General features: G+C 42.1%; 1 protein-coding gene across 11 annotated transcripts in view; it reads left to right on the plus strand.

The window, feature by feature from the left end:
- chd9 (chromodomain helicase DNA binding protein 9) overlaps positions 1-11,314 on the plus strand; it is a 74,222-nt gene extending 62,908 nt beyond the window's left edge. For 6 of the 11 annotated variants that reach the window (XM_057326568.1, XM_057327878.1, XM_057327230.1 and 3 more), the window contains 16 exons: positions 366-455; positions 1,921-2,024; positions 2,110-2,227; positions 2,341-2,398; positions 3,510-3,558; positions 3,646-3,901; positions 4,437-4,642; positions 4,726-5,586; positions 7,540-7,700; positions 8,231-8,461; positions 8,760-8,937; positions 9,052-9,191; positions 9,282-9,503; positions 9,583-9,720; positions 9,819-9,923; positions 10,008-11,314. In XM_057326568.1, the coding sequence (XP_057182551.1) occupies positions 366-455; positions 1,921-2,024; positions 2,110-2,227; positions 2,341-2,398; positions 3,510-3,558; positions 3,646-3,901; positions 4,437-4,642; positions 4,726-5,586; positions 7,540-7,700; positions 8,231-8,461; positions 8,760-8,937; positions 9,052-9,191; positions 9,282-9,503; positions 9,583-9,720; positions 9,819-9,923; positions 10,008-10,880 (3,790 nt within the window). In that variant the 3' untranslated portion in view covers positions 10,881-11,314. The remainder of the gene's footprint in view (positions 1-365; positions 456-1,920; positions 2,025-2,109; positions 2,228-2,340; positions 2,399-3,509; positions 3,559-3,645; positions 3,902-4,436; positions 4,643-4,725; positions 5,587-7,539; positions 7,701-8,230; positions 8,462-8,759; positions 8,938-9,051; positions 9,192-9,281; positions 9,504-9,582; positions 9,721-9,818; positions 9,924-10,007) is intronic. The other 5 variants (XM_057328488.1, XM_057329443.1, XM_057328963.1 and 2 more) reach the window with 4 other exon arrangements.
- The last annotated feature ends 293 nt before the right edge of the window (positions 11,315-11,607 follow it).

The following is an 11,607-nucleotide window of genomic DNA, read 5'->3' on the forward strand; positions in this document are numbered from 1 at the left end:
TGCCACTAATGTTAGGGTGTGAGTATGTCTGAGGTGTAGTATAATAGAGTGTGGTTTTCATATTGTTTCAGCATGTGATTATGACAATCACATCATATAGGTCTGTTCCATGTCACAAACATAAATGCCACATTTATTTTGCCACGTATATGAACAGGTTACAGAATTGCGACATTGTGAATAAGCAGTGCAGAAGTAAAACTGCAAGTAAGCAGATGGAATTCAGTAATGCTGTGTGTGAGAACCTGCACTGATGCTCAGCTGCCCCATGAGGGGACGCGCGGGGGAGTTTGCATAAGAGACTTGGCTCTGTACGTAGTGCTTGTGCACTTTGCTCACATCTTGTCTCATCTTGTCTGCCACAGGGTGCTGTTGAGGGTCAGAATGCTGTACTATCTCAAACAGGAGATGATCGGAGTGCAGTGCCAAAAAGTGCTGGATGGAGCAGATGCCAGGTAAGCATTAGCCTGAACCTTCTCACCTTATTACAGAGTAATTCTGTCATGGGAAAGAAAAACTGAAAACGTGACAAGGGTGATCTGCTCGTGTCAGTGTTGTGGGAGAAGATGAAATGACAGTCATTTTACTGTCAACATTAGACTGCCTTTTAGTAAGAGGAAAGGAACTGACTTACGAACAAAAGAACCCAGAAATCTGACAAATGTTTTAGAAGGTAAAAAATCGCTCTCACATACCTTCTCTGGATCGGTTCCACATTTGTGGAATGATCTACAAGATCAGCAGATTCTGTAGCCATCTTTAAGAATCGGCTGAAAACACATCTCTTCCGTCAGCACCTGACCGATCAGTTCTGACTTCTATCTCTTTTCTACTCTTTCTAAAAAATATCTTGGTATACTGTGGTAGGCTTTGTGAGACCAGTTTTACTGCGCTTATGCTTTTTGTTGTCCTTATGTTGTTCCAATTGCTTCCATTGTTTACCCCATTTGTGCGTCTGCTAAATGACTAAATGTAAGAGATCCAAACATTGTTGCAAACTGAGCTCAGATTTGTTAATTGATATTATTGAAGATTTCCGTATGAAGTTGAACTTAAACATTTCTCGTCATGTTTCCCCAAATCCAGATTCATTTACCTATACAATTTACAGTATAGTAAATAATAGTCATACTGTATTTTATCAGCTGAGAACTTAAAAAAAATGTCTGAGCTACAAGAGAGCAACCTCTCAGCATTACAATTTTCCACTGTTATCATATAAAAGAGCCTAAAGATTTGTGAATTTGTTACAATTTGTGCTAAAGAGTAGAGATTAATCTCAAAATCAAGGGCATGTTAAAAATAAAATATGATTACTAGATTAAAGTGATAATATTTTGAGGAAAAAAACGTTTAAAAACGTATTTTATGTTTAACGTGGCTCTAATCCTCTTTCGTACATTTGTGATTTTATTTATTTTTTATTCACTTGTGTATCATCTAGATTTTAGGGTTAGGTTTTGCGCTGGCTGTACTGGTGCAAGTCAGTTTAAGCCAGTTCGCACAGTAAGAGAAACAACCATGCGCCATCTGCTGTTCGGCGAAGGAAATTGAAGGAATGCTCTGGGATAACAACAACATCAGAATTTACAGAAATAGTTCAACTAAAAAACCATTGACTACTTTTTATACTAGAACTGGTTTTAGAATGTACTTTGCCATAAATTTAAAAGGGGCCGTCGAACTCCAAAAATCAAAGTAATCTGTACAGTAGGTCTGCTTCACACTGACACATACAGCATGATTTGTTCAAATTCTCACAAATCTTTTACTAACTCTCCCAAAGCTATTGTATGAATATCTTATGGCTTCAGAAAGCTTGAAATATAGCTCATGGGTCTCACACTACTGAAGTGAAATATAGCAGAAAGCTCCTGTTAGGAACTGATATCACGGATTCTTTTCTTTGCCGTCTCTCAGGGAGGTGGAGTTCTGGGTGCCTGAGGTGGATCATTCAGAGATGCCTGCTCTGTGGTGGGACTCTCTCTCAGATAAATGTCTGCTGTTAGGAGTTTATAAGCATGGTAAGTCCGATCCGCTCTGACGCACTTCTGGCTTCACATCCAGATAGACACGCTTACATCTAATGTCTCTCTGTATGTGCTTTAGGTTATGAGAAGTACAATACTATTCGCGCGGATCCAGCACTGTGTTTCTTAGAAAGGGTCGGGCGGCCAGACGAGAAGGCCATCGCTGCTGAACAGAGAGGAAATGACTTCATGGATGGGTAAGAAACGCACCCTTCATTCTTAAAGGTAGAAGTTCTTTATCTTGTTTTTCAGTCTGCCGCAGGACTGTAAAGTTTAACACTGTTTGTGTGTGTGTTATCTGTGTGTGCAGGGATGTGGACGACCCAGAGTACAAGCCCGCCCCAGCCTTGCTAAAGGATGATATGGAGGTACGCCAATGGTAGAGAGAGCGCTGGGCCTGATAAGACTGTTACACACACACACACTCGCTTGTAACAAAATATGAAATAGTTTGACACTACATTGGCAAAGCACGCACTGAGTTTATAAATGAGGGTTTAATTAACACTCACACAAATGCCAAATACAATTTTTTTTGCGTAGTTTAAACTGAATTTTAAGAACAGTCTGAGCTGTGCTGATGTTAGTGTAACGAGTAGGGTTGGGCATCGAAAATCAATTCCAATTTGAAATCGGAATCGAAAGGCTAGGAATCGGATCGGAATCGAAAGGAATAGGAATCGGATACTTGAGATTAAAATTTGAATTCCTCTTATCAATTCCTGTGTGCATATTTTCAGAAAAGTACATGCGTTGCATGATCTGCTGATATCTCAATAAAAATAATTATGAAAATTATCAATATTTTTACTATAGTGAGCATAGTTTAGTTATAGAATTTGCATTAAAGCACAGGAATCACAAATTAACCATAGTTGCATTATAGTAACTGCAGTTTAACCATGATGTAGTTCAACTATGATAATACAAATTGTAATAAATCAGAAAAGGTGTGTTTCTATGTGTAAATATACACAAAACTCTGCTCATAAATATATACGTGTATATATATATTTTGCAAACAAGTCAATAAGCAGGCTAAATGACCATACAGGTTGATATCTAAATGTTTTACTTCAACTGTGGAATCGAAACTGGGAATCGATAAGAATCGGAATTGATAAAATTGAAACGATTCCCAACCCTAGTAACGAGCGATAACAACGAATTTTTTGTGTGTGGAAGGAGAATATTTCCATAATTATAATGGTTCATGTTTTTGATCAAAACTGTGATCGAATTGTAAGACCAAGACCACAGTGACAGAACTGCTATACAAATGTAATTGTCATTAAATATATTTTTTTCTCGGTGAACATGATGCAAAGTGAAGTTTAATGACATAAGAAGAAAATAAATGTTATTGATTTATAAAATTCCTGTCATTCATTTTGGACAAGGTTTAGTCAGTCATTCCTGAGAAATGTGTTATAGTGTGTGTTATAAGATTTAACATGTTGGACCTCTTACTGCTCTTAGGATGACGCGTCTTCTCCAGGAGACTTGGTCATCACTGATGCAGGTGGAGGTACATAGTGTTTCAACACTTCTCAGTCCCTTTTCAAAATACTCAAGTGAATTGTCAGGTATTAACAGTGTGTGTGTGTTTATGCAGAAGGAGGTTCTGTATTAGATGGTGGAGGTGGGAATCCGGGTGCCGGCACGGGGATCTACTGGCCCTCGCCTTCCGTACTGACCGCCCGACTCCGCCGTCTGATCACTGCATCTCAGCGCTTCACCAAGAGCAGACAGATACTTCAGATCCACCAGATACAGCAGCAGACCATGACCCCTGCTATCTACACTATGCCCCCGATTATCAGCGACACACTCAATCCCAAAATGGCGGCTAAGATTGAAAGACAACAGCGGTGAGAGATTTTAGCTGGAATGAAACCTGAACTCATGAAAGGCATGCAAAAGTAAACCATGTCCGAATAAGAAAGTTTTTTTCCTGGTTACTATGTTGAAGGGATAGTTCATCCGAAAATGAAAATTCTGTCATCATTTATTCAACCTCAAGTTGTTTCAAATCTGTATAAATGTATTTGTTCCGATGAACACAAAGAAGATATTTTAAAGAATGCTGGAAACTAAACAGTTCTTGGGCACCATTGACTACCATAGTAGATGTTTTCCTAAGGTAGTAGTCAGTGGTGCCCCAGGACTGTTGGATTAAATTCTTCCAAATATCTTTTTAGTGTTCGGCCGAACAAATACATTTATACAGATTTGAAACAACTTGAGGTTGAGTAAATGATGACAGAATTTTCATTTTTGGGTTAACTGTCCTTTTTGTGACTCTCAAGCCATGTTCAAAAACCAAGACCATTAACATTTGTGCATTTTTGCTTAATAGCAGTTTACTTTTGTTATACATTGCTAATTCTGACATGTGTGTTATAGTTGGACACGGAGGGAGGAGGCAGATTTCTACCGTGTGGTTTCGACGTTTGGAGTGGTGTTCGATCCGGATTTGGGCTGTTTCGACTGGACCAAGTTCAGAGCCATGGCTCGACTCCACAAGAAAACTGATGAGAGTCTACACAAGTACCTGTGTGCCTTTATCGCCATGTGCAGGAGGGTCTGCCGCCTCCCGGCTAGAGAAGGAGGTGAGTGCCACACACATACAGTATATTACTTTTTACACTTCTTAATAGTGGTGGATATAACGCTCTGTTATCTTTTCCTTCAGAAACTGAGGACTCCTCTCTCGCTATTCAGCCAATCACAGAAGAGCGCGCATCCCGAACTTTATACCGCGTGGAGCTGTTACGGAAGATAAGAGAACAGGTGTTGCGTCACCCTCAGCTCTACGAGCGTCTAGCCCTGTGCCAGCCGGGTCCAGATCTACCAGTGTGGTGGGAACCAGGATCCCACGATCGGGATCTTCTCATTGGAGCGGCCAAGCATGGGGTCAGCCGGACAGACTACCACATCCTCCGTGACCCGGAGCTGTGCTTCGCCACCGCCCAGAGGAACTACAGCCAGAAGAAGGGTAACATGGCTCCGTCCCAAACCCAGAATCAGGCGCTTTCACTGGGGCAGACTCACGTCCCAAGCCCTCTCCAACACGTTCAGGCTAAAGGGGAGACTTCTGCTTCCCCTCTCACCTTTCCAAGAGAGGATTCAAGCGAGCTGAAGGAGGAGCCGCTGTCGGCGGGAGAGCAGGAAAGAGGCGACAGAGAGATGCCTCCAGTCAGACCTCCCACACCTTCAGGAGTGGAGATGAAAGACGAAGTGCACAAAGAAGGAGAGGTGGCGGCCAGAACAAAACCTCTCACGCCGAACTCGACCACTCGAAAGCAGAAGAAGCCGAGTAAACGCAGTCGCAGGGAAGCCAGGAGGGGGTCGAGATCAGACTCGGATTCCGATGGCTCCTCCAGTTCTTCGTCGAGTTCCTCGTCGAGATCATCTTCCTCATCATCGTCTTCGTCACGGTCAGGATCCAGTTCCTCATCCTCGTCTTCCTCCTGTTCCTCAGGGTCGTCGTCTTCATCGTCCTCGTCATCGTCGTCCTCAGAGGACAGTGATAGTGAAGAGGTAGCAAAGAACGGTGAGTTGTTGGTTGTCGATGACAGTCACTGTGACACATTTACGCCCTTAACTCGCTTTTATTAAAATGCCTTAGAAGAAACCATTATTGATGTGCATCTTGAGACAAAACAATGGCCTTAAGTGTCTCAAGTTTATCTTAACATGTGATGAGGTTTTAGAATTCTGTGTCACTGTACTGTCTCAAGTACACACTAGCTTTAGGAGGTTTTAGATTGCTCAGCAGCATCTTGCTGTGTGAGAGAGTTGTGTGCATCTATTTTGAACGGGAGGTTTTGTTTATCAATGGCGGTGCAAAGCTGGCACGGTAGATGTGTGTCCCTTGTGTATGCAACTGTATTCAGGTGTTTAGTCAGCATACTAACTAATGCATTAATGGCCAGTTCTGAGGGCATGAGGTTTAAAAGCATTCACAGATCTTTTGAAGAGTGCAGCCTAGAGACTATTAAAAGAGAGAGAACTGCTTACAGTCATTCATTACGTACAGTGCCGTGTAAATGCCTGAAACCACATTACACAGCTAGGATTTATAAACCTGAAGGATTCAAGGTTTTTTAAATAAATGAAGGAATATGTTCAAGATTCTGCATTTCCTGACGCATCAAATGCCATTTTTGACAAAGCATGTTAAACCAAAAATAATATTTCTGTCATAATTTATTCACCCTCATGTAGTTCAAAACCTTTATTTGACTTTGTTCTGTGAAACACAAAATAAGATATTTCGAGAAATAACTGTGTGGTTTTGTGTCCATCCATATAATGGAAGTTAATGAGACATTCTTTAAAGGGGTCATATTGCACGGCTAAAACGAATATTATTGTTTGTTTTAGATGTAACGTATAAATGTGTATACACCATTTAAAGTAAAAAAAAACGTTGTATTTCCACATACCGTGCATGTTTGTATCCCCTCTTTGCTCCGCCTCTCTGAAACGCGCTGATTTTTTACAAAGCTCATCGCTCTGAAAAGCGAGGTGTGCTATGATTGGCCAGTTCACCAGTGTGTAGTGATTGGTCAAATACTGCAAGCATTTCACGGAAATGTAGCGCCTCTTACCATATTCGGAACATCAGGTTCCAAAGCAATTGTACTGACAGGCGATACAATGAGATTTACAATTACGCCCACCTTAACTACGTGTAGATTTGGGCGGTCTTAGTCAAATCATGTTACGAAGTTACGTAGATTGGCCGGGGTGTGGTTACACGAGGCGTTTCAGGCAAGTCTGGTTGAGCATTCGCTTTTAGATAGAATGCATCTTTTGTTCCCACACTTTCATTTGTGCAATTTTACGTGTCTAAAACATGCATGGGCAAATTATAACACACCAAAAACACAGAAAAACACGTACTTCCGCCATATGACCCCTTTAAAATCTCTTATTTTGAGTTCTGCAGAAGTAAGTCATACAGGTTTGGAATGACATGAGGTTGAGTAAATGATGAAAGAATTTTCGTCTTTGAGGGAACTTTAACTTTTTGCAAACTTCAGATCAGGTCAGGTCAGATCTCTTCTCTCCAAATTGAACCGCACAAGACGCTGTTTGGCTCATTGGCAGGTCTTGTGGACCTAATGTGGATCATCAGGTTTTGCACAACCAGTTTTGCCAGCTCTAGTTGAAATTCATGCCAACTTCAGTGCCTGCAGCCATGAAAGCAAATACCTGTACAGTTGTTATTCACTGTTGTGCTGATAATCTGGATTTGTCAAGAAATTTCTTGACTAAAAAGTAATATAAAACGCAAAGTAAAGTAATATCCTTTTAACTCTATTGTTATTCTGACCCCTTGACATCACAAGTGTTGCTGGTATTGTTCATAAATAATTGTGTATACATGCTGCAGAAATGAGAAGAATAGTATGCTAGCATGCAGTTCTTGAAATGATTTGTGTTGACATTGTTTCAGTTTGCCTGTACTATATTGATCGGTCTATGTGTGTTCTGGTAGCTTCTGCAGTGTCTGGTGTTAAAGGCTTTGATGAAGACAGTGTGGCCTCAGTCAATGCTACACAAGATGACATGCAAGACAGTCAGATGACCAACGGTATCACCAACCCCCCCCACCCTTTCCAAGGTGGATATATGCTCGCTGCCTCCTACTGGCCAAAGGTAACACTGACACTGTAACATTTTATGTGGTAGGAAAGAGGAGGCCTACTGTGAGGTCCAAACGATTTCTCCCCCAAACCAAATTTTGAATAAAGATTATAAAAAAGTATGTAAAAATGGATTTTGCACTGCTTCTAGGTCACTAGTCAAATTAAATCTTTTTTTTTTACATTTCCTTGCAACCATCGAAGCACATAAGATGATCTTTAAACACATATTATCAAAATGAAAAATATATTTTTTTGCCAATAAAGCAAAAAGACACTAAGTCTTAAATCACTAAGAAATGCCTTTATTTCTGTTTATTTCATCCAAGTTGAATCGATCATGTAATTAATAATGCTAAACAACTGCATCAAAGAAATAAAGTTTTCCGTTTGAATGGTTTCAAAGTTTTCAAACCTCACTGTATGTAAACATCAGGCTGCTTTGAAACAATATAATCCCTAATGTTTCTCCACATTGTTATTATAATGCAAGAACCCTCCAGTTCAGCTTATTTCTTGACAACATTTGTCGTCACATCGCAGGATCGTGTCATGATAAATCGATTGGACAGCATATGTCAGGCGGTGTTGAAGGGCAAGTGGCCAGCGGTTCGACGTGCGTATGAAGGCAATGCAGTGACTTCTTTCTACACCACTAAACTCCTGGACAGCGCGGGCACTCTCGTGGATGATCCGTCAGCCTCCCCTCAGGGTTCAAAGGTGAAGAAGCATGTTGCAGACAGAGAAAAGGAGTTCTCAGTCAAAATCAATAACGTATGTTATTTTATGTTCTCCCCACAAATGCTGATCTGCAATGTGATTGCAGTGCTCGGCATGTTTTCATTTTATCGTTTCATCCCCCTCCCCTTCTTTCTCTGTTTGAGATTTTTCTTTCTTTCATTTGATTTTGCATTGAATGTTTTGCAGCTTCAGTTTCAGAGACCTAATGAACATTTTTTATATTAAAAAAACAAATGTTAATGGAGCAGACCTTCACTAAAGACTCACACCGTTAGAGGTTGTGGCTTAAATGATTTTTTGAATAATATTCTCTTAACCTTTGGTCTTAAAGCAGGAAGGCAGCCTTAAACTGACTTTCCAGAAGCAGGGCTTGCCTCTGAAGCGCCCCCTGGAGGGTGAGGAGGGACCTCTCGCACAGCAGCAGTACCTGGCCCGGCTACAAGAACTACAGAACGCATCTGAGACCAGCCTGGCAGACTACACCAAAACACAGAACAACTATCCACAGGGTAACTACAAGTACACACACTCACACAACACCACACGATGAGTGAAACTAGAACTCCATGTGGAGTTTGTTGACTTGGATAACACTCAAGTGCTTGTTCTTTGTGTTTTCACAGGGCTGTCGGGGCAGATGCATCTGAATGGAATGATGGATGGACAGCCTGTTGTAAAAAAGAAAAGAGGAAGGCGGAAGAACGTGGAGGGCATGGACCTGTTGTTCATGAACAGAAACAGGCCTCCCACGATGCCAGAGCAGGTATGACAGTTGTGCACCTCCTTGAAAAAAGTGTGTCAATACAGTAAGATATTGTAGTGTAACCAATGCATCGCTACATGTCACACGCAGGTTCCTGCCGGCTGGAGTGGGGGTGTCCCTAGCGTATCTGCTCCCCCTAGTTCGAGCACACCTCAGGGACCTGGTCCTCTAGACACAGAGAGCCGTGTTCCCGTCATCAGCCTCAAAGACGGAACTCGATTGGCTGGAGAAGACGCTCCTAAACGAAAAGATCTCGACCAGTGGCTGAAGGAGCACCCAGGCTTTGTGGCAGATGTGGGAGCCTTTATCCCTGTAAATACAAAACACTTTCCTTATTCAATTTAGTTAATGGTTTGGCTCAAGAAAGTCAACAAATCATCATTTTTTGCAGAGTGCTAATAAGCTGCAGTTTCAAGATGGTCGACCAAAACAAAAGAGACATCGCTGCAGAAACCCTAACAAAATTGACATCAACAGCTTGACAGGAGAAGAAAGAGTCCAGATCATCAATAGGCGAAATGCTCGCAAGGTCAGAGTGTGTTTAGTGTGCATCCAAAATTGTGTAGTTTGCTTTTTTTATGCACTACTGGTATTTAATGTGTGTGTTACTATTTTGTTTTGTTGCAGATTGGTGGTGCATTTGCTCCTCCTCTGAAAGATTTATGTCGGTTCCTGCAAGAGAATCCAGAATATGGTGTCCCACCTGAGTGGGCCGACGTTGTGAAACAGTCTGTGAGTGAAAAACATTTTACACTTGAAATGTATCAAAATCATCAATGAGTCTTGGTGCTATAACAGACGCGTTTGTGTTCACAGGGTTACCTTCCCGAAAGTATGTTCGACCGCATCCTGACAGGCCCCATCGTTCCCGAAGAGGTGAGCCGACGAGGTCGACGTCCCAAAAACGCTCTTGCTAAAGCGGCCGTAGCGGCCAACGCAAGTGCCAATGCAGCCCTGGGCCTCAACCCTCTCCTGAGCAACGGCCTCCTCGCCAGCTTGGATCTGCCGAGTCTTCAAGCTCTTCAGCACAACCTTCACAGTCTCCAGTCTCTCCAGCTCACCACCGGCCTCATGGGACTGCCCAATGACCCCGCCAACATGGCCGCCATGTTTCCAATGATGCTGTCTGGAATGCCTGGCCTTCTAGGGATGAGCGGTCTCCTTGGAAAAGCTTCACAGGAAGCGGCGGGTGTTCCCTCAACAGGCGATGAAGAGGGGAAAAAGAAGAGCAGTAGAGACTCGGCCACACCCAAAGGTTCGACTTCAAGTCCGGACGGCAAAGCAGAAAGGACAGAGGGTCAAAGTTCCAAAGCCAGCACGTCTACGGCAAGCATCTCGAATCAAACAAGTGCTTCTGCTTCAGGCCACTCGCTGGGCCTCAACCCCCTCCTCTTCTCTAGTGTGCTCTACCCAGGGATGCTTCTTACTCCAGGCCTTAACCTGCCTGTGGCCAGTCAGCCGCAAGCCGCAAACACTCAGCCAACCCCACCACCACAACCCGCTGCCTCTGAAGCCACGCCCCAACAGCCTGGCCTATCAGAGGAGAAAGACAGCGATGAGGGGGAGGATCCTGACGAAAAGAAGGAGAACTGTGGTCCAGAAGGTTCAGCGAAGGCGGCGGCGTCGTCCTCCGAGTCTAACAGCTCCTCCTCGTCATCAGGCGATTCCGATTCCAGCGATGAAGACTGAGTCTTTATACATGTATAAATAAATATTATATATTTATATACATCTCTTAGAAATGTATACATATAAACACACATAGGAATTATCCTGCATTTACTACATCATGTCTTTTTTTTGTTCCATGTAAATATCATAACTAAAGTGTTGTGTAATGAAGAGGGAAAAAATGGAGATCCTAGAAAAACTGAAATGAGATTTCAGCGTTCATTTAGGTACAACGTTGTTCGAAGAGACATTTTGCATGTCGAAAAACTTAGTAGATCTACGGACTTTGTGAACTTGTATTACACGATGATGTACAATTGCGACAGACGAGAAGCAAAAACAAAAAGGCATTATTGTTCTAGCTATGTCGGGATTTAATTTTATTCAAGAGATGAGGACGTTGTTGCTCATGCAGAGCTGTATAATTAATATATTTTATTTGGGAGAAAGAACACGACTGTTTTTGGTTTTATTTGTAAATACTTTAAGCAGGATCCTGAACACATAGACTTCACAGAGCATACCTTCAGATCCACAGCAATAACACACAGGCAGCTTATGAATGTCACTGAAAGCTGTAGAGACCCTGCATTCAACATCACAACAACTCGCATTTATTTACTTATTTTCTTTCTTTCTTTCTTTTTTCCTCTTAAATCTCCATCTCAGCTGTTTTACCCAAAGATTTGAGTTTTATCAGAAACGCATGAATCCATCTTGCAAGCACACAGTCACGTATACTGTA

Source organism: Triplophysa rosa, linkage group LG1, assembly GCF_024868665.1.
Source record: "Triplophysa rosa linkage group LG1, Trosa_1v2, whole genome shotgun sequence".
NCBI lineage: Eukaryota > Metazoa > Chordata > Actinopteri > Cypriniformes > Nemacheilidae > Triplophysa > Triplophysa rosa.